Source organism: Pempheris klunzingeri, chromosome 13 (assembly GCF_042242105.1).
Source record: "Pempheris klunzingeri isolate RE-2024b chromosome 13, fPemKlu1.hap1, whole genome shotgun sequence".
Taxonomy (NCBI): Eukaryota; Metazoa; Chordata; class Actinopteri; order Acropomatiformes; family Pempheridae; genus Pempheris; species Pempheris klunzingeri.
The window spans coordinates 1,098,861-1,125,777 of NC_092024.1; the positions used below are offsets into that span (position 1 = coordinate 1,098,861).

At 42.7% G+C, this 26,917-nt stretch overlaps 2 protein-coding genes across 2 annotated transcripts; one reads left to right on the forward strand and one right to left on the reverse strand.

The window, feature by feature from the left end:
- Positions 1-749: 749 nt before the first annotated feature.
- On the reverse strand, positions 750-13,007 carry metap1 (methionyl aminopeptidase 1). Its single transcript, XM_070841990.1, is given in 12 exon segments — positions 750-2,599; positions 3,025-3,090; positions 3,179-3,322; positions 3,916-4,047; positions 4,790-4,928; positions 5,989-6,072; positions 6,159-6,250; positions 10,627-10,687; positions 11,295-11,404; positions 11,657-11,708; positions 12,826-12,980; positions 12,983-13,007. Coding segments are annotated over 12 exon segments (1,227 nt in total). The 3' UTR covers positions 750-2,432.
- Positions 13,008-20,733, forward strand: eif4eb (eukaryotic translation initiation factor 4eb). Its single transcript, XM_070841991.1, has 7 exons — positions 13,008-13,096; positions 14,244-14,347; positions 16,537-16,632; positions 16,780-16,843; positions 17,484-17,597; positions 19,889-20,028; positions 20,111-20,733. The coding sequence occupies exons 1-7, from the start codon at positions 13,079-13,081 to the stop codon at positions 20,223-20,225; spliced, it is 651 nt and encodes a 216-aa protein (XP_070698092.1). The 5' UTR covers positions 13,008-13,078; the 3' UTR covers positions 20,226-20,733.
- The last annotated feature ends 6,184 nt before the right edge of the window (positions 20,734-26,917 follow it).

A 26,917-nucleotide genomic window follows, 5' to 3' on the forward strand; every position in this document is an offset into this window, starting at 1 on the left:
ATCTTCTTGTACAACTTTCTATCAAAGCTAGTAAGTGAAGTTCCCAAAATGTTGAACTATTCCTTTAATCATGTTACCTACGTGAAGCTAAAATTACACCATGCCAGAACGCAAATAACACATTTTAACGTCTGTAACAGGCACTTAGTGCACTGTGATAAATCAGCATTAGAGTCACAGTCTGTTTCAAGGCTTTGTTAAAGTTATATATATATATATAATCTGTATGTTTAGTAACAGCCACTGAACCGAGGGCTGATATGAGGCGTCTGTATTGTGAGTGCTGAGCATGTGATGTGGTTCAGCACGTGTCATTTTTCATAATTACACCTGTGCTTTTTCTATTCATGACAAGTTTAAGTGGCTGCCACTGAAAAAGCCTGTTCTAATTTGTCCCATTTTCTCACCGACGTGCTGCGGTGGTCCTCATTTATAACGTCACCACAGTTTGAGTAATCCGCTTTGGCTGAGTCACAGCTGTTTGCACTGGAGCTGAAGCACCACCGTTACTTATCAGGTGGACTACCACTAATTTAGTCACTGCAGAGTTACTCTTACTGATATCACACTAATGTAACTTGAAGCAAACCAATAGCATCCAAATCAAATCTCAAATGACAATCACAGAGTTGAAAAAAATCATTAAAGAGGTGCCCAGATCGTCACTTCCAGTGATAAAAGCCTGGTGAATTAACCACTGATGGGATTTAGATCAGCATCTACTCAAGACAAACGCGCCCACGCAGAGCTACACAAGAGTCATTTATTACTCCATTAGAAGAAATACAAAGATGGCAGAGAAACTGTGATCACATTAGTCCTCTGAAAATGTAGAAATAATGAATGCTGCTCACACCAAGAAAAACCCCACATCAAGGTAAAATGGTGAGTGTCCAGATAAGGGGAAACATCAGCTGACGTGCCTCGATATCAGGCGAGTTTTTTTTTTTTATTTATTCCTAGATTCACACATTAAGGCTCACGTTGCTACACCAGGGCTGTTGGAAACATGAGACACTACAAGAGTCCTCCTCAAAGCAGGATTAACAAGTTCAGGACACTTAGCGCTCAGTGTTGGTAATTCTTGATCCGGATATCTACGGAGGTGCTCTGCGGCTGCATCACAATGCTCATGGTAACCAAGGCTGATGTCCTCTACTGGAGAACCGACTAATATTAGCCACATTCAGGGTCTAACAACTGAGCTAGAGTGCTTCTATTGCACACAGCAACAGGTAATTTGGAGTAAGTGGGAGCTGACCGGGCACAGTGATTAGCTTAGCTTTGACAACAGGCTGGCATGAAGCAATACATTTCTTTTTGAAGTACAGTACAGAGAGTTGTTCAACCTTTTGAGAAAAATGCTGATTTTTGACTTCCAGCCGAGAGGTGGATGAAAAGATTCCCTCTCCTCATGCCTGTCCGTTAAATATGAAGCTACAGCCAGGACAAGGTTGTCTCATCTTAGACTGGAAACTGCTAGTCTGGCCCTGCCGAATTTACCTAGCAGCACCCGCTGAAGCTCACCAACCAGCACATGATATGTCATCGTTTGAAATGAAGTGTAAAAATAACTAATTGTGGTTTTACGAGGGATTGTGTGCCAGATTATCTCTTGGCAGAGCACACATAATCCCCTGTAAAACAAGTGGCCATTAATGCACTTATTCGTACTGATTAAATATACAAATTAGTGAGCTTTGGAGGCATTGCTGAGCAGTTAGTTTTAACTTTGGACAGAGCGGGGTGAGCTAGAGGATGATTTTTGTTGATTAATGTAATCTTCAGATCTGCTGGTTGGCCTTGTGTTATTTTTTCTACATCTGACATAAATTTGGGGTTGCTACTTGTCGAGGCTCTGAGACTTGTTGATCCAGTTTCCCGGAGCCCTCCTCCGTCTCTAGTATTGCTGATTCTTTTCAGTCCATCTCTGGGAAATTCATATGAAGTCTGATCAAGTTAGCAGAGGCTGAGAGAAAAGAAGTGAAGCATGGAGTACTAGCTGGATTTGCCCTGAGCTCCACACACCACAGACAACATCTAGCCAGCCAGTAATAACCTCTGGGTGATACGACCCAAACAGGCCCGATGTCAAGCCTGCCCACTGAGCAAAACCTAATAAATACTTTCATATTTCCTTCAGAGGATACAGTTTTTACTAATAAAGCGATCCACGTTTGATATATAACACATTCAAGTACTTCCATTTAATCTGAGGAACCGATATTTAATTCAAATAACAATGAGAGCAGCAGTTGCACTGAGCTCTGGGAGTGGTGCCTCTTGTTTGAGATGTGTGTGAGAGTGCGTGTGTGAGTGTGAGCGTGTGTGTGTGTGTGTATGTGTGTGTGTGTGTGTGTGTGTGTGTGAGAGAGAGAGAGAGAGAGACCCAGAGATGCCGGGTGTCAGTCCTTGGTGCGTTCAAGTCCAGCCTACACTTGGCTCAGGAAATGGGCGCGGCCGTTGTCATCCGGGCGGCGGGTGAGGATCTCGCAGCCGGTCTCCGTCACCAGCAGGGTGTGTTCGAACTGAGCCGAGCGCTTCCCGTCTCTGGTCACCGCCGTCCAGCCGTCGGGCCACGTCTCGTCTTGCCAGCCACCTGAGACGTTACACACACACGCAGCTTTGGCTTACACACCATCAATTAAACAAGTGTAGAAACAGACAGTCTGGCTCTGCCTCACTGGATACCTGTGAGGCTTTAAGTGGTTCTTAAGATTGGAATCGCCTGTTTTAAAGCATGACTGCGTCTGCTGTATCTCTCATCGTTTAACCCCTTCTGAAGTGGTTAATAGCCTCAAATCCACAATCACAAGTCTAGCTACGACAAGGTCGGTTATATTTTGGTCTGGTAGTGTTTCACCCTCTCGTCTTTTACGATCTTTGAACTGTGATACTTGACTTTGTAAGTGAATTCAATGAAGGCAATTAAGTTATATTTCTAGCAATTCATATTAGTATCTCAATAATTACACTTATTATGATTATTGTCTCCATCATTCATCCAAAGGCAGTTCCACTCACCTTCACATATCATGGGCTCGATGGTGAACACGTGGCCAGGCTTCATAACCCCAACTGCTTTGTTTTCTGGGAAATGAATGAAAGAATACAGAAATCATCCCGTTGTGGGAGAGCGTGAAGAGGCTGGAACGATGGCTGGTGTGCGACTACTCACTGGCATAATGTGGCACGTTGGGGGCGGTGTGGAAAAGTCTGTGGATGCCGTGGCCACAGTAGCTCCGCACCACCGAGAAGCCGTTGGCCTGAGCGTGCTTCTGGATGATGTTACCTAATTCTCTATAGCGTATGCCAGGCTTCACTGCAAGAAACACGGCAAAGAAGCAAAGGTGAGGGTGGTGGGAAAAATTGACTGTAGTTTATAGCCCGATGGACACTGGATTTCTGAGGCTGATGTTGATATTTGAGAGTTTTAAAAAAACTGATGGCGTAATGCTAATAAATATTCACAAAAACATATCAGAACAACATTTTTGATAAGGTACCCTCAGATGTAGCCATTAAAGAATTGTGACCCTAACATGGACTGAGGGCAGTCAAGGTCAATTTAGATTTTATTCAGAGCACTTGAAGAACTCTTCGTCCATGTTAGCTTGAAACTTGTCACTTGAAGTTCACTCGCCCTTGAAAACGGCTCAGAAATAGAGAAATATTGTTTCCAAGGTCAAGAGGAAACACATCATTTCAACTTGCTATCAAATCCCAGTGCTCTCTGGTGGACAGACTATGTAATGGCCACAGTGTTTCTTAATGAACTCACGCACATATTTGTCATTTCTTCTTACTTATGGCCCCCCTCCCCCCAGCCATACATTGTGTGGCTGCACAAAGCGCAGATGCTGTGTGCGCTCACAGCACCAGTAACATGAAAGGAGATCAAGCTGGAATGCCTACCAGAGTCGATGGCTTGCATAAGGCATTCATATGTGGTCTGAACCAGTTTCTTTGCTTCTTCATCCACCTCTCCGATATAGAAGGTTTCATTGAGGTCACCATGGAAACCGTTGTGGTAGACGGTGATGTCCACTGTGTAAGAGCAAGACCATGGATATGTCAGAGCCATTGTGTTAAATAACAAACTGGAGTCTATTATGTTTAATACAACAAAAAGTGCTGCTATGAGTAATCGGAGACATAATGGTGTGTGCTGGGGGACCGTGGAACATGGAATTATTCGCAAGGCCAAACAAAATGTCCCCTCTTTAATTTTGCTGATGAAATTGGAATTGCTAGCGGGCAAATTGGCACTTAAGGAGAAATGTTCTGTAGAGAATGCGACTAGCGAAATCCCCACTGGTAAAGGTTAATGGAAGTATTTGTCTTGTCGGACCACGCAGCGAGAGATGAGTCGCTGGCAAGTGTTCCATCAGACGCTCTGAGGGGAGTGGCGGATGGAAGACGTCGCCTTAGCAGAAATATTCATAAAGAGGCTAAAATTGGCCAAACTCCCGCTGACACCATTTCAGGATGCTGGTATAACCATTTGTCATGGAGGAGAACCCCCCCCTCCCCTCCCTTCTCTCTCTCTGTCTTCAATAAAGCATCACCCTGAATCCAAACTTGGATCAACTATTCGGAGGAGTGAGAAATTTGGAGCATTTTCTTATGTTATTTTTCTTCATGCAAAAAAAATGTATGTTGTATGTATGTTCAGCCAACCACAACAAATAAATAATATAAATACACAGCAGCAAAGCAGTCCCACATATGAGAGCAAGTACTGTGCTAAGGTCCCAACATCATGCCCGGTGTAGTGCGATGAGCATACCGTTGAGGATGTCTCCTTCCTGTAGTTGTCTTCTGTCTGGGATGCCATGGCAGATGACTTCATTGACAGACGTGCAGCAGGATTTGGGAAAGTTGTAATAGTTGAGAGGTGAGGGGTAGCAGTTCCTCGCTATACAAGCCTGAGCAGACAAAGCATGTTTGTTACACAGACAGCTGGGGAGCAACAAGCAAGAGGATGACGAGAAATGAGTGATGCTTCTCTCTCTCCTCATGTAGCTGCCTTTCTGCTTAGTGCAGCTGGTGAGGTCTGTTTCTGCTAATCTGTGTCTGTAATTCATCATCATAATCCTGTGTGTGCTAAATGTGTGTTAGATAAGTTGGACATGACAGAGTGTTTGCCTTCCAGTCAATATATTGTAGTGATTTAAGTGGAGTTGACTTGAACAGGGGGCTCCGTTTACATTAGGGAACGCACCGTTCAATTATTTATTAGCAGTGTCTGTTCCACAACAATTATTCCACAGATTTAAACAAGATGAAGACTCCAGCTTTGAACTGTCAACATGCAAAGATGCTCACAGTGGCAACGCCAACACGCTGATGTTTGACAGGTACAATGTTTGCCATCGTCACCGTCACATTAGCTTACCAGCATTTGGTAATTAGCACTACACATCATGTTCTAAACAAAAGAATTGGACAGATTCCAATTTTGACCTGATGATGCCGCCAGGTGAAATGTTACAGGATGACCAAAGAAATTACAATTCACCCTGAAGGGAGCATGAATGTCTGCCAAAAATTCCATGGTGATCCATCCAGTAGTTGTTGAGACATTTGACTCAAAACCACAGAAATCAGCCTAATGGTGACACTAGGAACAGTCAGAGGATCACCACAGTCTGGAGGATACATCATCTGGGACCGGTGAATGACACATTTTGTGTCAATGTGTCAGGTCGGCCAAAGTGGTGGACGAATGTACCAACTAATAATGTTGCTTTTAGAGCCAGTGTGGCTAATAAAAACAAGACATTGTGATAGGCTGGAAAAACAGGGATAACCATAGATTAGGCCAGGAGAAAAAATGACCCAGGGGTGAAGCCTTGTATTTGTACAGGCCACCGTTGTCAATCAAGTTCCCAACATTGAATCATACAGTGTGTCGATATTGTGACGGCTAGTTCGTGTAAGAGAGGACAAAGCCTTTATGACTTGTGTGTGTTTGTGTTAATGTACCAGATGCACAGCGTGGTCGATCTCTTCTGTTGTAACACCTGGTTTCACCATCATCGCTGCAATGTCTAGGACTTCTCGTGCCAGCTGCAAATAACGTACATGTCAAAATACACTAAAAGGAAAACTAACAATGCATATTGCGGCGGCAGGATGACGAAAACGACCCTTACCTTGCACACTACTCTCATGCCTTCGATGTCTTCAGGAGACAGGATCTTGATCTGTGACGTCCCCTTCAGAAACTGCTCAGACTCGGATATCCCTGTGAGGGAAACAAGGGCAGACAAGTGGCATCATTCACAGGTCAAATCAAACTGAGTGAAGCTGATGAGCCAATTCAAATGGGACCTTACAAAGCAGCTGTCAGAACTCTATTGATTTTCAGATGATTTGGACCGTCACAGCTGGATTTACATACACCAAAACGATCTGGTTTTTTAGATCACGACAGACAGATGACAATAACTCATCTGGAGGTGAGAAGGCACGAGGAATCATCATCCTTATATTTACTCTTGCCGATGTCCAATGTATCTTTTATTGAGTGTATACCCAGTGGATGGATTATATTAAGCCATTGTATCCACCCTCATTATTACCCTTTACCTTTGTGGTGTCTGACCCTTTGCAGCTTGAACAGAACACACACTTAATTCAACTTCAGAAACAGAAACAAAGGCACATCTGCAGCCAAAACCTCCACATCATAAGCCAATCTTCACTCGGCATGAGCCACATGTTGAGTCTACGACTAGGCTGATCGTACTCAGTCGGGGTTTGGTTTTGTTGATGTCACTCGGCTGTACTTGTGATGCAAAATCATAAATATATGGCAAAAGATCTTTTGTTGTGACATTCTTCCAGCTTTAAATCCCAAATTTCTGATAAATGTAAAAGCGTCTTGCAGTTCTGTGATACTATGGATGACTAGCTACTCCTGCAGGGAATAACCGTCTACAGCGTCAGCGGAGGAAGACTCTAATGACACTCACACTGTCGACTCAGAGGAACAGAGCAGGACTGTTATATATGGAGAAGAAGAAGAGCACAGGTGTCAGTGCAGTCAGATTCACTACCTGCAAATCAGCTCGGTATGAATTTAACAAGATCAGAACGGTATTGCTGGACTGAAAAGTGCACGAGGACAGTATTTAAATACACGTTGGTCAAAGCACTGGAGTCATCAACAATTCACTGATCTATAATTTATCAACTCAACAAGATGATTACAGGATGAACTTGAACAGTTGCCTAGCAACACGGACTTTAGACAGCTTTGCGTACAAGTCAAATGCAGGCCTGCTTTTGACCCGTCGAGCCTACAGCGTGAGTGTAGCAATCAATTGGACTTACTTACGCTTTGACAGAGCTGCTCAGGAAAGAAGCAGAATATGAGGAAAAAATCACAGAATGTGCACATTATAATCTCCTTTTTATTGCAATGCCTACTTCCTTATAGGTTGATTAGTGGTATTAATCACTATTTTGTGTGTTATTTACCAAAAAAAAGAACAAAACATTCCAGGATGTGCCTTCAGCTCGATAGCAGTGCTACTTTAAAAAACATTGGCCTGTAACAATTGTGCTTCAGTCCCTGAGAAGGCATCACAGGAGAATGAAAGGAGACCGTAACCATGACTACCTGAGCATGGATCTATGCAGTGGGATGACAAGGATGTAGAGGTTGCCATGGTTGCACAATGAATGGCTTGCCCAGAGAAATAGATGTAAATACGCCAGGTTACAATTATAGGTGTCTGATAATTAAGACAAAAAGCAGCAGACTGGTCATAAAAACACAGTACGACAGCAGGCCTGTCAGCAGGTTTACTTTTACCTCAATAATTCTAAAACCAACAGTGGCAAGAGATCATAGCGAGACATTATTGGGCTGTTTAACGGAGCAAAATCGATTCCAGCTTGAGGTTTAAAATATCAGCTTTGACAGAAATGCCATGAGGAAAGCTGCACCTACGTACAGCTAAAAGATTCTTAAATGTTGAGACACTAAAAGAGGAATTATAATGTCTGTGCACATCCATTTATAAAAAGCCCCATCAGGCAGTATCTTTCATGGTAATACTGAATCAAATTAGCTTCTGTATATTGTTAGATTGACCTTCATTATATTCTATTCAGCCAACTGTTAGATTGTAGATTGTAGTTGGAACTAGGCAGGTTATACTGTGTATGACAAGAACATAATAATGACTGTGGACGTGACAATAAGAATTAATTTGATCTGAACTGATGCTAGTGCTACTGAGAAAACACGTCATTCTGCAAATGCATGAAATCATTTGCAGACAGCTAGTTGAGAGTGACAGCACCATATTATGTCTGTTTGGGTTTTTGTTTTTTTTAATATACAATCTTTCCTCTTTAGAGGGAAACAGCTGTGCCGTGACATAATTTTGTTCACTTATCCTAAATGAAAAACAAATGAGTGACAAAACAAGAGTTTAAGAACTCAGTGGTGACTAATTTTCACTTTTGCAACAAAACTTGTAGAAGTGCTGGTTCTCTGTCTTCAGCATCGCCTCCAGGGGTGCAGACGCTCAGCAGACTGTCCTGCTTGTTTAGAGTTCTTTAGCCAACAGCATAATCCATATCAGCTTATCTGTGCATTCATGCAAAAAGTTATATAAAACACATGCATGGATGACCCCTTTGTCTAGACTACTGGAACACACTGAGACAGGCCTTTGACAGCTTGTGCCTCAGAATGTGCACTCACGTGTTATCAGATCTACGCCTTCAATGGACAACTGATATGTTGAAGTAATGGCACTCTTCACTCTGCCAGCGGGCAAGAAATTTGATTGGTTCCCAGTTGTTGGCCAGACGGGGCAGTCAAGATTGAAGGGTTACCAAGATCATTAATCATCCTTTGGGAACTAGGAATAACCGTGACGGACAGGTGGACGGACAGACTGAGCAACATCATCATTCTTAGGCCCTGCAGCTGGCGGCCAAAACAAAACTGCAAAACTGTGGTGTGCATGTTGCCGGGCAACTTTGTGAGTGGAGTAAGGTAATTGGGTACAAATACTTCTTAGCATTTTCTGATTCATGCATGTGTTTGTGTGCATTCTTATGTTAGACAACGTGTCTCCAGGATTTTCCCTGCCTATCGAACTCAAAGGCTTTGGTATTTTTGGCTGCTACCTTCCTGACAAAAATGCATTTTTACCCCCAAACTGCTTGTGCCTTTTACCTGCCACATTATGCATGAAACGTCAGTGTAGAGGCGACGGGACAATGACACACTCAATTCAGTACTGCAACTCCTTTGAGGAATAGAGTTTAGTGTGTACCCGTAGCGAGTGCGAGTGTGAGACAGCGAGCGGCAGAACACGACGGCGAATGCCATCACAGCAGAGGAAAAGTTTAGCGGCGAAGTTGTCGGTCTGGCAGTTTCTCAAGACTACAGCAAAGCTCCCGTGAGTTGTTTCCCAACAAATCAACTTTGGCCCTGTAGGAAAATAAGATCTCCCCGGATGCTGGTTAACATCAAGGTTTTCATTTTCCAGAATAATTTAGAGACTTTAACCCTTCGGAGTCTAGGACCGCCACACGGCGTCAAAGTCACATGTCGCACGTTTGAAAACGTAAAGCTGTGACACAAGCACGCAGGTGCTCACTTCAAAGACTGTTGGAAAGCGGACACTTCAAACTTTTTACAAGTGTTTGAATTTTGTCGATCGGCCTATTAAGACTAAATTTATGAAGAGCCGAAGTCGCGCACTACAGCTCTTCTACGAGTTAGAAGATGCTGAATCTGGGGAAGAACGTTGTGATTCTGAGGAAGACTCCTTTCAGAGGATGAAGTGGATGCTGCGTGTGAAGACGAACGAGAGGAGGTATCCGCGCAGACCCCCGCTCCTCCAAAGATCCAACTAGTTCCTACTCGGATTTTGTGTTTCTTTTGCACTTTTACATACAGTGTGTCCATATATTATGTCAAAATAAATAAATACAGGTGAATCACACAGGTGAGGTTGTGCTGAAAAGAAAGACACAAAGAAAGGCAAGCTAAGCAGTTTGAATGGGAAACACAAAGGTAAAATGAAAAGTAGTAAAAAACGCCGTTTTACCCCAGACTCTGAAGGGTTAAAGAGGTCATATTTTCTTTGATCAACATTTTTGATGAATGTGTTGTATTCGTTTTAGTCAGCGTCAAAGACACAGTTGAGATGTACATGATTTCTAAAAATCATTCCACCATGCCACAGAAGTCACCTCTCCAAAACAAAAGACGAAAAAGAGGACGGAAGAGTGAATCATGTCTACGCGTGTTGATTCAGCAGGGATAACATTACATGAGAAATGCTGATCCACAGGAGGATTTCTATTTGAAAGCAATACAGAACACACAGAGCCTTGCTGCATTATGTTCCGTTATATTGTGAACCGTCATTTGGTGCCTGAACTTTGTGTTTTCACGTGTTTTCCTTTAAACAAACAGACATTTCCACCATAAATAGATACAGAAAAAGCACAAATGAAACAACACCTACTCCCTTGAAAGCACTCCGATGGATGCTCATTCTCCAGCCTGTGCCACCTCTGCCACCAAAAATCAGAGCCACTATGATGAAGTGAAAATACACCTCCTTATGAAAGAAGCATGGTTACCTCTGGGATGATCAGAATAGTCAGGTCTTTGGATGTCACCCGGCACGGGCCTCATGGGAGTCTACACCAGCGACAAAGAACAGGAAGGAAACATTAGATGAGGGAATTCACATAAATCACGACATAGAGAAGAAAATACTTGAAGCAAGCCACGGTTTTTAAGATTTCCTGCTAGTCTCTGGGTTTTATCTGTCTGTACCCCCTGCAGTGCAGCCTACAATTTGTTTTAAGAGGCACGTCAGAGATATAAAATTATTTTCACACATTCAAAACAAATATGACAGGTATCAGTACAAGACCAGGGTGTAAAATATATGGTCTGGTGTGTAGCAGTGACTGTGACCACAGCCTGGACCCTGTTTGAGTGAACAGACTGATCCTTTCAGCCAACAGAGTGTAGAGTGTCTCAAAAGCAGTTGCCCTTTAAGAAATCCTGGATAAACGTTAAAAAAGGGAATATTGAACCCCTCTCTTCCTGGATGCTGCCTTAGTTTAAACTGTTGCTGTTAAATAAGGGAAGTGATTAGTGCTACTGAGTGCAACCAATTGGAAACAGAAAGGATAACACTGCTGATGTATGTCTGCTCTTGGGTCGTCTTTCCATTTTTCATACACTGAATCACAGAGGGCAAAATATGTGAAACTATGGAGAGACAGCGAGAACTTACCAATGGGTAGTGAGGGCGTAGTTTTCCTGTGTAGCGGTAGCCCGGCCATGGGTCTGTGTTGATGTCCTTCTCCACACAGTTATTGGATTCATTCTGCTTTTTGTCCTCCTCTGTCAAAACACAGCACAAGGTCTCTGAAGCATCTGGCACACACACACACTCACACAATCCAAGGATATTGTCTGTTCTCAACTTTCCTGAGAAGCTCTAATTGAACTTCATGTATAGATTCAGTTGTCGGATCCTAAAAGTTAAACTTCTCTGTGAAAATAACATGCAACTTATTCATATACTATAAATGAATCCACTACAAATCTTCACGTAAACGTTAAGTGCAGAACTCAGTGATCAGTAACACATACTTGCTTTTTTGTGCAGCAACTTGTGAGACACCCAGCTCCCTTTGAAACATTCCTGGAAATGAAAACACAGACAGAAACTTACTGAAACGTGTGCCGATGCACAACCAGTTCAAACCCAAAAAAAACACATGTGACACCGCGGGGAGGGCCCTATAGGCAGATGTGTGTATCCTTGACACGGCCACTCTATTGTTCAGAGCTAATCTCAATGATGTCTGTGCCCTCTTTGGACAGTTAACTACAGAGAGGGACAGGGAATAGAGACAGCAGGGTCAGGTTGCATGGCCCAAAACTGCAATCACAGCAAAGACCTCTAGGGTCAAATACCACAGCACCACAAGATCACTTTAACTGCCACTATATGACTATTTATAAAGCCCACAGAGCGCTGCATTAGATCGAACACATTTTCCATGAGACCTTTTCCAAAGTAGTGTCTGCTGCATGAAATATTAACCACAATCTGGACCAACTCTCACATGACTCTCAGGAATTGTTACAAGTCCTCTTAGTAAGACAACTGCAGTCACACACACATGTCAGACTGTTCAGTTGAGCTGAACAGGCGCCTTTATTATCCCTGACGAGATGGGTGCATTCAGCCAAGAATGAAACACCTGTTCCTGAGAAATATCTCTTAAAAGTGACAGATTTGTGAGTGGGGTTTGGTCTGGTAGGAGAAGACAGGAGGACGAGGGTCAAACATCGTGCCACCTACTGATCCGTCATGCAACATAATCTGTGCAGCGCTTCACCACTCAATGGTCACCTCCTGTAACACCAGTCTGCGGCACGGCTGGACTACCTGGTCCCTACACGATGCACACTGTCTCATGCACACTTTTACATGTTGAACTGAGACGTTATATCACCCACTTTAGCTAAGCAGCCAACACTTAGCTAGCTACACCATCCCTCCTCGGCCTACTGTTCCGGGAACAGCATCAGGTACAATCCCTGACTGCATTATCCATCCTCAGCTACCTCTATAGCTCTTAAACAGCCAGAGGACGGTACTTATCGTCAAGGAAGCATGTTATTAACGGTTTAGCAAGCATCCACACATGTCTACCTAGCATGACAGTTAGCAGCCTCGTGATAAGACACGGGGCCTCGGTGTATGGCAACAGCCGACGTTTGAGCCGGACGAGCCGAGAGAGCAGCGGTACCTGTGAACAGAAATAGGAGCCTTGAATACCAAGCTTGATACATGTGGGGCACTGAAGTTTGGCGTCTTTGCTGCAGCCCTCTGTCTCACACTCCCTTCTAGCCTCGGTGCTCGCCATGCCTTCGTCTGCAGGAGGGGTGGAGTCGCGAGGAAGCAGCCACCCAGCGCCGGCACACTGCGCATGTGCAGGCGGGGCCGTCACGCTGCGCAGCTCCGTCCAATCAGCAGAAACTCTCCCGACAGAGATTTGTAAGATGGCGACCGCCGAACCGGTGAGCACTTTCCCTAAAGAACATATCAAAACATTCGGGGGGCTTCTCGCTGTAATTGCAGGGCGATGTGACATTTAAAGTTTACGTACAACTTTAGCTATTAGTCCTTAAAAGGAAGTTGACAGCTGTTACAGCCACGCGTGCTGTTTTGACTAGTTTTAAGTTTGTCTTCTGCTCCACGACCAAAGTTGACCGAGGCATAAAAGAGGAATGTCTGTTAGTGGAGATCTCCCAACTTTAAGGCTGACGTTACAGCTAACCGACGTGCCGTTCACCTCTGCGAAGAGAACCGAGGTCCATTACAGCAAGAGTTAATTTGACATTTCTTAGGCTAACCGCAAAATTACTCACCCGACTAACAATTAGTCAAAGCAGGAACGCATATTATGAACTTCTAATGAATTCGGCATGTAAATGAATCAGCCAGATACTAAAATTAGCGGTTTTGTTGCCTAAATTGCTGCTGTCAGAGCGGTCTGTTAGTGCTCCCTGCTGACCTCTAATGTTAACGCTGCAATGAGACGTAAGCTAATTTAGTGGCGTTCATTTTAACGTTAATTTAGCTAACTCTGGGTGATTAGCGTCACCTTTAAAAGTTGTTTTCTTCACCTAATAAACGGTTTTAGGGTCAGGCCGCTGTTTAAACAAACAATGAGTTGCTAAACTAGTAGTCTAGGTAGGTTAATTTGGCTGGAAACGGTGTGGTTGCTCTTCACGACTAGCACGGCTAGCTCTTTTTAAAGTTACCTGCCATGTTAGCAGCAGAGTTAGCCAAACTCTAGCATCAGGTCACAGAGACAGGCGGACCAGATGTTCACACCGGGGTTCACGATGAATGCCTCCGTCACAGAATGTGTTATTGAAGTTTACACAGGAGATTACTTATCAAGTTTGAGGTGACAAACACTGTTGTTGGTTGTCAGCTTGGGTCTCTCTAAGTTGTGGCTTGTATTTGATTGCGCCACCATGTAGTCTCCATGAGTGAAGGGCCCACTGATGTGATCATCAGCCAGAGAGATGCTAAAGACATTAGACATCATGTTACTGTTGCAGGATAATTTCAACAGTCGGACCCAATTTTGCTCTAGAAAGAATAGAAACCCACCTCCTTTTATATGTGTCTCACCTCCACCCGACTGCTTTTTAGGAAACCAACCCAAGTTCACCCCAGCCGGATGAAGATGGAGCTGAGGAGACTGGACAGGAGATTGTGAGCCCAGAGGCCTACATCAAACACCCCCTACAGAACAAGTGAGGGCTTTTATTGGATGCAGCCAGCTTAATTAAACATTCACAAACAGATTATGCTGTCCTAACGCATGTTGAAAGCCCACTTCACAAGGAGCCATGTCAGCGTCGGGGTATAGTTGAGGGGTGAGAAAATAAAACGCACTTGATCATTTGCAGTCTTTCCCTTTGCCTTTACATTCAGCTGTTTTAACACCGCCATCACTGAACTTACACAGTTTGTCAATCAGTCAGTGAGTGGATCAAGATAAAAAACACATGCTGATAGGTGATTCATGCTTGTTCCTTAGAAACCAGCATTTGCTGCTTTTCTCAGTCTTATGTAATCATGAATGGATTATCTATGGCAATTTTTTCAATTAGTCAAAGAAATAATTGACAGATTAATTGGTGTAAGAAAAATAATAGTTGTGTAGTTGTAATAATTATGTCAAATGTTATGTAAAACCAAGCTTTGCTTTGAGTTTTAGTTAGTTTAGTTTTAGTCTCATGGCAGACATGTCACATTGAGAGGGTTTTGATTGAAGTTGGGTCTCAGTATGATTAAAATAAACAATTGTAATATATATTGGCCCTGTTCAGATACACTAACATCTGATCACCCATCAGCTGCACAGGGCTGCTCCCAGATCTGTGTGTGGAACTGTGTAAAGCTAAAGCAGGAAAAACCTGTGCATCCTCTTCAAGGAGAAGACTGGTAACTTGCACATCACGCAATTGTTTTATCTCTAGGTTTAGCTTAAGAAATGAAGGACCTGTGGTCTACACCAATTCACCAAAAATAAAGGACACTGTTCACCAGGAGGGAAGCTGGGAAAAAAACAGTTTAAAGTACAAAACTCTCTTTTTACCAGAGTTAAAATGCTCGCTTTCCAGATTGACTGATTAGTTACTTCAATGTATTTTCAACTTGACCCTTCTAAAAGTGGAATTATGTGAAACTAAATGTAATTTCATTTTCACAATTTCTTACATTTGGGCTTATTCTAGCAGATAATTTAATAATATATGTAGGGATTACTACGTTGAGTCTCGCTCAGTGATTAGCAGTGTTGCACATGGCCCCAGTCCTGTCAGTGTGTTTTCAAGTGAATTTCCTCCTCTCATAGCCAAACAAATTCAGACTGCTGGATTGGAGACTTTATTTCCCCACAGTAAGACTGTGATTGTCTGTGATGGTCTGCTGAACTGTGTTTCAGTGTTTTCCTCGCAATCCATACTCAGAAAGGTTCCTAGTCACTTCTGTGCTGAATACAAATAAGCAACGATTGAATATTTTATACACATTAAAATTCCAGGAGGATATTTGTGTCCGAAAGGGTCAAATAGAAAAGCCAAACTCAACAGAGAGCCAGGCAGCTACAGGAAAAGTTGGAGCCTAAACAGACGTGGTGTCTTGCAGCTTAGCTGTGAGGTTTGAAAGGCGTAGGCTGAAGTCTAATGGCAAAATATTCCCACAAATTGACCATTAAAGTGATGCAGAATGACTGAAATGCTTTTATTGTTTGTCATTAGTTTGGATACATGAGTACAGTACATCAAACAAGATATTCCTTGCAGTTAAATAAGGTGAAATACCGTGTTTCTTTACGTCGTGGGGTGCATGGGCTTATCCCAGCATGCATTGCAAGGAAAAAGAAACACTCAGTAGAGATCCATCCATGTGCATACAATATATGCTGCGTGATATTATGGCCTATAATGTGCCATGAACAGCGACCGACCATGTTGGACTGGTATATTTGCTTATCAGACGTTCTCTTACACGTACACAGTGCAACTTAAGGGAATTGAATTTATATCACTTGACTTATTCTGTCTTTTTCTGTCTCTGCTCTCATTTAAAAAATGCCTCCCCAACCCACTGACTGAGTAGCTGCTTTGATGGCTTTATAACAGTCCACAGCCACAGTTTTCTTGATTACCCCTCAATTTAAGGATCTTAAGGCAGTCGCTGAGCCATAAGAGGATTTGGTGCTAAACAAGTATGGCACTGCGTCACAATTAATTGGACCAAGAGAGTGACGGCTTGATATACCGAACAATTTGTGTCTGCAGCTTCCAGGTGCATCCATACGTCGCTCATTTGCTCCGAAAGCTCAACGGCCTTTGGTTACTTTTGTTTACCTCTTGTTTAATTAAGGGCTTGTTACATTTATGCAAATTTCTTTTCCCTGTTTTCGCCCCAACAGATGGTCCCTGTGGTTCTTCAAGAATGACAAGAGCAAAACATGGCAGGCCAACCTGCGACTCATCTCTAAATTTGACACGGTTGAAGATTTCTGGGCGTAAGGAGCAATAAATCTCTCGAGTCCTTTTGTTTTCCTGTAATTCCATGGAATGACTAAAGCAGTAAAATGTCACGACTCTATACTGTGCTTTGAAATACTGATAGATGGGCGTGTTTTGTTAATGTGTATCTCTCCCCATTTCAGCCTCTACAACCATATCCAGTTGTCAAGCAACCTCATGTCAGGCTGTGATTACTCCCTTTTTAAGGTACGATTTATTTACTATTTCTTTAAATGTGCACAGTGAAGTGCAAGCGCACAAAGAGTTGTAGTCAAAACAAGAGCAGCGTCACCGGAAGGTGGAGAAACAAAGACAGGAGCGGTCGGTTTCCTAAATCTGTCTCGACAATCCAGAGCTCATCCAAAAAAGCGGAGCAGCCACTAATTACACTGTGATTGAGACGGCCGGTGATGATTAAAGGAAAAGCAGTAATCAAATATGAATCCAGTGTTTGATCAGAATGCTTTTATTGGATTCATTAGCAGGGTCACCTGTGGTGAAGCTTCGCTGCTGAACTTGTATTTGTAGCAGGGGAGTTGCTTTATCAGTGTAATTTAGGTTTTCCTTTTTTTTTTTTTTTGAAACCTTTGAAAATGCAGAAATGCAACATGAGAAAAAGATGTGAACCAAACCATCACTGGACACTTCTTGCTCCCTTTTTAGTTTTCCAGCTGCACACCTTTAACTAGATTTAAAGAGCTGCTGTGATTACTGAAGAGTTAGAAAATATACATGCATTTCTTGCAGGCAGTGTTGAAAGCATGCTGAAACTCAGTTTCAAAGGTGGTTTTGAATGTTTCGTGCAGTAGTTTGTGATGTGTATTGACAGTTTAAACCATTGCTGCAGGATGGCATTGAACCCATGTGGGAGGATGAGAGGAACAAGCGTGGCGGGCGCTGGCTGATCACACTCAACAAGCAGCAGAGGAGATTAGACCTGGACCGCTTCTGGCTGGAAACTGTAGGTTTGGCTTTGTGTCCTGTTCAGTGTTGATACCGCCAGAGGTGCAAACTCCTCACCTGTCGGCGCCGCCATTCTCTTATGTCAGCAGGGCTTAAAGTTCAAGGCACCATTCATAAAGCAGTTTTAAATCCATAGAATACTGAATTCAATAGCTCGACCCCACTCCTGACGTGCTGCGTGTTGCGGCTAACCGGCTGAATTTGAGCTGTCATGGTGCATGTGATAGCAAGCAGAGCGTATTCCTCATTCATTCTGTGGGCTGCTTTCAACCTTTCCCAGCATCAGTCAAAAGTAGCCATATCAGTCAGTACTGTGTCACTATTATGATATGTGATCAGTGTCAGTAGCCTACCAAATGACATTTCTGAGGTATACCCAGCTCAGTCAGTGATGTTGGGCGGGTCCCCTCATGGATTTTGATGCTTTAGCCTGAATCTCTCTGAAGTTATGAGTTGTTATTTTGGAAAAGACTCACCAGAGGTGTTGAGTGCGGCCACAAGTCTTGTCTTTGAATTGATTCTTTGATTCGAAAAAACCTCAACACTGTCTCAGTGACGGCTAAGTGGAAACATTAACCTCGGCTATGCTAGATGTACCAGTGTAACGTTTTGTGTTGTTTCTTGTGTTATTTTCAAAATGAAGGCGCTGGGGGAAAGTGAGGCGCTGCAGGTGAAACAGGTGGATCCCAGACAAACCTTTCCCCTCTGCCAACAAAGGCTCACACACACTGCTGGTCCACTGTAAAACAAAGAACCACGAGCAGAATATCAGGAGTGTGATTAACATTGATTACCTTCTCCCAGAAATCACCCCTGCCCCCCACTATTTGTATTTCTCCATCAACAATGTTCTCACCTGTACTTCCCCTAGCTTGTAGCATCCCTGTACTATTAATTATTTCTTGAGCGTCTTCCCACAGTAGTACATTCATTAGCTGCTGACAGCTGTAATTACTTATACCACTCCTCCATTACATTTTTGTCACACAGCTGGAATGAGTGATTGCAACCTCTCATGCCTTTTTAAAACTGAATTGAGCCACAGATCAGATTGCTTTAGTGTTGTCATCATCCTTTTGCACAACAGTCTCCTATGATATGAGGAGGAGTCACAATACAGCTGAATGAATGAGAGCAACTGAAAATTGGCCTGCTTGTTGCCAAGTCTGCAGTCCACACGTTGTTGTTGTGAGCTGTCCTGCTGCTCTAAAGGTCACTGACAGTAATACAGACATCTAGCAGGCTCTGACTAGTCGCTCAGCAAACAGCACTTACTGTACTGTCAATAAAGTAACCACTGCTCTTTGTGGGCGGGAAGGGGTCCCTTTCTTTTTCAGTGACATTCTCACACTTCTTCATACCCTGTGTTAAGGTGGAAACAAAACATTTTAAGGACCGTAGACAGTTTCAGATGAGCAGTTGTTGAGCTGTGAAAAATAGATTGTGGAGAGTGATGGCTTTGCCCTGGTCTGGCACCAGCTGTCGTCGGATGGTAGGGAGCCTTCTTGGCGAACTATGAGCTGGGAAAAAACTGGGAAGATGTATTGTAGCAACATTAGTGATTAAAAAGTAAATCTCTTTATATTTCTTCTGGCCACCCGTGGCAGCACTGAGAGCTCCACTGCTTAGCGGCAGTAAGCCACACAGGAGCCCTGTGCCATCTTTCATGTTAAATGGCTTGTATTGACTGCTAGAATAATCACTTTACAGCCTCCTGGTGTTGTTTGTTGCCCAGAGTACACTTTACTAAGACTTTCTACCATAAAATGATTTTGTTTTTCTGGCATTTTCACGATAAAAAAAAATCTATAGTTATATAGAACTTTACAAATGTATAAACAAAAGACATCCTCGTGGATGTAATATCTCAGGAGGGAATATCCTCAGATTTAGCATGAATGAACACTTGGATTTAAGGATGAACTGATTAGATTTTGACAGTCAAAGGCTGATGTCCAAGTTTTTGGCCATAACTTAAGAATTCAGTTGCCAACATTTCACAAAAAAAACATCAAATGAGGAGTGATGATATTTTCCAGCCCAAAGTGCAAAGGTCAGCTTCTCTGTGACTTCAGAAGATCGCTTCTCTGGCCATTATTTAACTCCATCATTCAGGAAGAGAAGCGGAGAGGATATTAATTCTGTGAGACTGATGTTGGTTCTGGACAGATATGGATGCAAACTATAACTTGACCAGTTGACGGAGGCATACAACTGTGAGGCGGTAATGCTAGTTTTAAATGTTTCTTAATTTCTTGTTGCTTTAACTCCTCTCCACCCCCTCACCAGCTCCTCTGCTTAGTCGGAGAGGCCTTTGACGACTACAGCGACGAAGTCTGCGGAGCCGTGGTCAATATCCGTACAAAAGGAGATAAAATAGCCGTCTGGACATCAGACTACGAGAACCGGGAAGCTGTGACACACATAGGGTGCGTATCTGTGAAAGTATTTGCATCCGCAAACACATGAGATGACACGCTTCTTCTCACGCTGTCGTCTCCCTGTCTACAGGAGAGTTTACAAGGAGCGCCTGGGGCTTCCCTTGAAGCTGACGATTGGCTACCAGTCCCACGCAGACACAGCCACGAAAAGCGGTTCAACCACCAAGAACAAATTTGTTGTTTGAGAAATGCCCTACGTGCCTCTTTCATTTTCTTGTCTTATTTGTTGTTGGTGCATATGTTTACTTTGCTGCAAAAGACTCTGCGGAATGCAATCTGGAAGACAAAACCCAGTCCAAGACCACATGCCAAATGTTTCCACAACCTGTCCAGGACTTGAATCACAGGGAAAAAAACCCATGGAAAACAGATGAACGTCAATCTTCCAAAACACTAACAATGAGAGGTATTAATAGTGGATGAGTCTAGAGTGCTGTACACTCTACTAAACGTAATTGTGTAGATTTTTTTTTCAGTTCAGGGAATCCTGAAATGCAAAAAAATGTATATTTCTCTCCCATTTTCTACAGCAACGTTGGTTTGCTGTAATCCTTAATGACATTAATCCCCTTTAATTTATTATTAATTTTGCCTGCATATTATTAGAATATTAGACCTTTGTTTTATGCCTTTTTTGCCTTGAACTGTTGCACGTAATCAACCTTTTTAAAGTATTTCATGGCTCATATTCATTTGAGTGTTAATATAATTAAAACATTGGTTTTGCAATTATTAGCTGTTAAATTGTGTAATATTTTTTTGCAACCTGAAGTAGGTGAATTCCCTGATATTGATTTGCTTTTTGAATTGCAGTGGATCATTTGATAGTTTTCTACCAGCGGTAGAACTACTGTTCCCACTGTATGATATAGAAATACTTAAGGAGACATGATCAATCTCAGAATAACAGGAAAGTCTCTCCCTCAGCTTCTATCAATCTTAGGATTCACCACTCGCCTTAGCTGGTGTGAAAGTGCCAAATTCAAACCTACCCACCCCCACCCCATCATCCCCAGATCCCTTAAAATGTCAGTATAAAAAGAACTTTAAAAAGAAAAGGTTACTTTAAGCAACATGGCTTGCTATCTCAGTTCATTGCCACCTTTAAAAATGTCACTTCGACATGACAAATGTCAGCACGTTCTCAGGGATCGGCATTCTTTAAGCCGGCGGGCAACACATCTACAACTAGATCCTTCTTGATCTGATGAAGCGTTAAGTGACTGTGGGAGCTTCATTAGGCCCCCATTGAAGTTATGACATGCGTGTGGTAGTAACCTTTAAAGGACAGCTGATCTATCATGTAATGTCCTTCGCAAGCACGCACCGAAGTAGTAAACACAGCAGTATGTAAAGCGGTTGTTTATGGCACCTCTGTGGAGCAGACGCCACTAAGTGCCACACAGTGAAGTAGCAGACGGAGATAATGCAAACTCCAACAAACTGTACCCATTCTACAAGCCCATGTTAATGTGCTAAATAGGCTAGTTGTATCAAACACTACAATGAAGCTGGCCCTCATTCCACACGAGCTGACCGCCACCATAGCTACCATATAACTTTTTACCAGGATGAATACGGAGGTAAAAGAAGAGGGTTAGAGTCCATAACACCCCAGTTCAATCCAACAAATGGCATTTTTACGCTGTTTCTCTGGTCTCTCAGTAATCATAATGTTACGGTATGTTATTTGTAGTGTAAATATTAAAAACCACGACACATCTGATAACCAATCTGCTCTCATCCGTTGTGAGTGGATATCAGAAAAAGGATCCATTTGTGTAGTGCATGTTCTGCACTCAGTTTCCAGTTTATTAGCTACACCTGGCTAATGCGAATGCAGTCTGATACAACAGCCCTGCAATAACTCCCACCTTTATGAGGGTTACTATGCTCAGTTTTTGGTTGATAGGTTTAGATTCACCTGTATTGTCATTTTGGAGGCTGTAGTTTGGGCTGGTGTGTCATACAGTGAAGTGTCTCTAGTGTTTAGTCCATGCTCTGATATAAATACATAAAACACTCAGTCACCTACTGTATACATTCAAAATGAATAAGCAGTGTTTTGCGTCATTGATGTAAAAAACACAACCATAGTGTTTTGGTAAAGTCACATCTTGTGGTTATTGAAAACTACCCTCCAACACTGAACGCGATATTTGTAATCCTTCTGTTGTGACTGGTAATAAAACTAAATGTCCTGGTCTGTGCAGACAGGTGAACACGAAGCCTCAGACGCGCTCACTTTATCAAATGGGGTTACAGACTTGGCAGCAATGAATGCAATCAATGGCGTAAATTGAATTGAGCACAGTTTCCCAGTCTCCTGTCAGCCCCAGTAGCCGTAGGGCGTCCTTGTATCCCAATCAGAGGCACTTATCAAAATCCCAAACCCTCCGATGTGACACAACTGGTCAAATCAATCGGACAGAGGGATATAATCCACTGGGGGAAATAAGAGATGAAGGATACAAATGGAGTTGACTCCCAAAAGGAAAAAAAAGAAATTGCTAAAGTAATCAGTTGTAGAGCCATAACTCTGAGCTGAATGTAGCACAAAGCGGTGAAACATAAAGTATTATCGCTGGAATGTTTATCCAGCTGACTTGTTTCAGGGCTGCACCGAGCATTTCCGTTGATGCCGTGGCTCCGGGCAGGTTTTAATAGGTAATCATTTCACTGCTGTCCATCACTTTACACTGGAGGGAGCTGCAACCCCATTTAACTTTAAACTGGTGTTTATAAGACCAGTAAGCGGCACAGGGATGGATTTGTTTACAGCCGAAAGTCTACATCCTGCAGGCTTTCATCTTATAAGGCAATGATTTAGGGGCTCAGTGCTGTCTTCTCGCTGTGGTCTTGTCTTTCAGTCTGGGTAATTCCTATCTGAGGCTTTGATGGTGGCAGCTCACAAAGGGGGAAAAAAGAGAACTTTCAGACAATCAACAAAAGCATCAAACGTCAGCTTGTTGTTGCTGCTATGACTGCCGGTGTGGAGGGCTGTGCAGTAATGTCTAGAAACAGTATAGGGATGAGATTACACGGTTAATGTCAAAGAAATGTGTTTTGCTTATGTTGCCAGCAGCCGTAATTAGAACATTACACTGTGTAATACCCTCACAACTAAAGCATCTAAGCCGTGGTCATTTGTGAAGCTCAGTGGATTATCAGCTTACCATTCTGTATATGGCTGATCAATTTCCCCAGGGTCCACTCGGGCGCTCATGTCTCTCCCGGTGGTATAAGGATCAATGGCGGGATTTGTTAACCCAGATTAAATGAATGAAGAGGGTAATCAGAGAGGCAGTTAGCCTACTTTGTGGCCTTGTGATCGAGAATGCTTGGATTACATTTAAAACCCAGACACATCACTTACTATATATATATATGTGTGTGTCTGTGTGTGTGTGTGTGTGTGTGTGTGTGTGTGTGTGTGTGTGTGTGTGTGTGTGTGTGTGTAGAAGGGCCCATGAGACACTATCACAGCATAAACACAGAACACAGATCGTGCAGTTGTAAGGCAGTCATTGTCCACATAGTGGGGTTTTCAGTATTGATCCAAGCTGTCTGAGCCAGTGTGTATGTGCTTCATATAAATCCTCCTGACCAGGATGAGGCATCATGTGACCACGTTCTGTCCAATGGATTCACTGTAATGTCCTCTGGCTGGTGTTACAGTGTGTTACAGAGTGCCAGCACTCAAGTCCATCATTCCTGCTGCTGTCAGGCTGCTAAAAGCTGAAGGGAGTCAACATAAATAAAACTGTCACATTTGTTTTAACTCAGTTATTTAAATGAACTATACCAAATAACGCTCTATTTCACTTTAGGCTGCTGATACCTGCTGTTTCGGTGGATCGACCCGTACACGTTGATCTGTTGCCGTACATGTATCTACCTCACCTGTGCGTGCGGACTGGCTAAGCTGCAAATGAATCGCCCTTCTTGGGATCAATAAAGTTGTCCAAATGTGAATCTGAATCATGTTAGCTTCACATTTCTGGCTCCCAGTGCAGGTACGATTGATTTTAACATTTTATCGATTACCCTTAAGGCACATCTCGGAGCACCTAGTTATTTCTCTCAACTTTCATGTGTCCTACAGGTTCAGGGAGCTTTCTGGTCCCTTGAGCAGTGTTTTATCTTTGCGTCCTGCTTTAATGCTTCAAGTCTGAACCGTGCGGTCTATGAATGAAAGTTTTAGTACCCAGCCGAGGAACTGCTAGACTTTTTTTGAAAAGTATAAAATACTCTTGCTTTATTTGGATGAAAACAAAAGACAGCAGATATGAAGCTAACAACCAGTTAGCTTATTAGCTCAAAGACGAAGCATGGGGAAAAGCTAGCCTGGCTCTGTCCAAAGCTAAAACAATCTGTCTACCGACACCCCTACAGCTCACTAAATAACACATTAGATCTCATTTGTTTAATTTATGCAAAAACGTGTAAATAAAAAAAATCCCAACATGTGGTTTTAAAGGACCACACTTCCAGTGTTTGTGCTAAGCTAAGCTAGCCGACTCTTAGCTGTAGCTGCCTATCAAACGGGCTGACATGAGAGTGATGTTTCATCCAACTCTTTTGGCAAGAAAGTCAGTAAAAGTGTGTTTCCCAAAATGTCAAACTATTCCCTACAGTCATTTGTAACTTCCCTACTATCTGCTTTGGTGTGTGTGGTCATTTTGTGACTTTCAGAATCTGACTTTAATCATTGCAACAAAGCACTTTGCCCTTTTCTTCTTTCCTTTGCTAATTGAAAAATTGACATTTATTATGCATTGTGTTCATTAACTCAGTGATGTGTTCCTTTAATACAGTGCTTCTCGATCCCGTCCTCAGGACCCACAGTGCTGCTGGTTATCCCTCTTACCAGGTGGGTAATTGCAGTTAATTACATTCACCTGGCATCCCAAATGTCAATTAGTCCTACATTAGATGGCTGGAATAAAAACCAGCAGGTCTGTGAAAACCACCACTGTGAAAAGAAAGTGGATGGAGCAAAAAAAACCTAAGATAATTTCCACTAAAACAAGTGGGTCGGTCAGTGAGTTTTAGCACTTTGGAAACAGCTTGAAGATATTCAATCAATACACTTTCTCATTATAACTGAGCTGTGCTATTATGCAACTTTGGGACGGCTTGGTCACAACTGGCAGGGTTAGATAATTAGCGTGGCCTTTCATGACGTTTCATGGTGTTTTGCACTTGCAGTTATGTATTAAATTGGCTAGTAATAATAACCGCACCCCCCATGTGCACTCCCTTCCTCATTCATCTGTGAAAAATGAGCTCAAGAGATTCAGTAGTCACATTTAATTTGTTGTCTAAATTCAGTGAGGGATGTATTCTCCCAACATCCAACTTCATTTTGTAGTGTTCCACCCACATCCACTGGTAATTCTCTGTAGGACTGCCACAAGCGACCCCTTCCACACACACACAGTCATGGGATCCATTGTTAATACACATTAATGCAGCATAATGAGCATATAACCATAAAGCAGTGGTTAAATCAGCATTGGTTGAAGTTATTTGTGTAGCCTTTACATGTAATAGCCGTGTCTGGATTCCACACCGAAACTAGTGAAAGTGAGTGTGTTCACACTGGAAAAGTGTCCATTCTGAAAAACTGAGTGTGCTGCTGTAACAACCCAATGCTCAGAGGAAATAAATAAGGCACTCAGAGCTGCAGAAAATGGAGACTAATTGCTGGTGGTGGTGAGACAGCTGCAGAAATGTCTACAAAAACAAGACACACATGAAATCTTTGAAAAATCGCCTGCCTTCTCACAAAAGCGGTAAACTGTGACAATTAGCATATGTTGCATACAGTTTACAGTAAGTAGGCTGAAAATGACACCCCCTCTACGATGCAATTCAGTTCCTTGTGCAGTTGATGCAAAACACATTTAGAGACAATTAACACAAAGTTGTAGCAGTTAGAGGAAAATGAAGAAGTTATGTGGTGCTTAAAGGTTCTGACGCTGCACTGCACGCAATCACTAAAAGCATGGAAAGCATATTATGAAGTCTGCCACAATCGTAAGGATTAAGACCTCCGGGCTACTGCTGCCCTTTGAGCACCAAGGCATGGATATCCTTTAAAAACAGTCCTCTTTTCACGTTTTCTTTCCAGTAGCCTGCCAGTATGTCAATGAGTGTGTTTGCCATTGCATGAGTGCACAGACTACATATGTATTAAGGGTGTCCCCAGAGGGACGCCCTAACCTCAGCACTATTGTAGTATTCTTCTGAGCTTTGCATGCCTTTAATATAGGAGCTCACATGAATAATGCATATATAAAGCGTATATACAGTATGTAGCTGTCTTGGATTGGGTCTGATGAGACACAGTGACATTTACAGTCCTTTCTATTTAATGATCAGAATCAGACTTACTTTAATAATCCCCAGGGGGAAATTGCTAATAATAATAATTAATAATATTTCCCTGTGTTTGCCAATTACTGTGTTTGGTGACACTTTTTTTTTTTTTTCCGCTGCTTGCTTTTGATGCCTCGAGTACTTTGCAGTCAATTGCTGCCATTGTGCACTTGGCTTGTGTTCACCAACTGATGCAGCCTCCAGCTATTTAACGCCCACCTCAGAGCCACTTGTCACTTTTTCATGGTTGTTATCTCTCAGTAATTCCCAAACAAGTGCATTTGTGCAAGGCTTTATAAAGGATTGGGTTTTCGTGAGTTTAATGTGCGCAACAAATTGCTTTTTCTTTTTGTTTAATTACTCCTCTGAGACATATACAATATAGAATCTTGCTTGTGTTACACGGCTGCAGCTGAAATCATACTATATTTTGAGCATAACTCAGGATAATGAGCACTTAAAGTAATTATACACACTGCCCTGCAGTGATGCA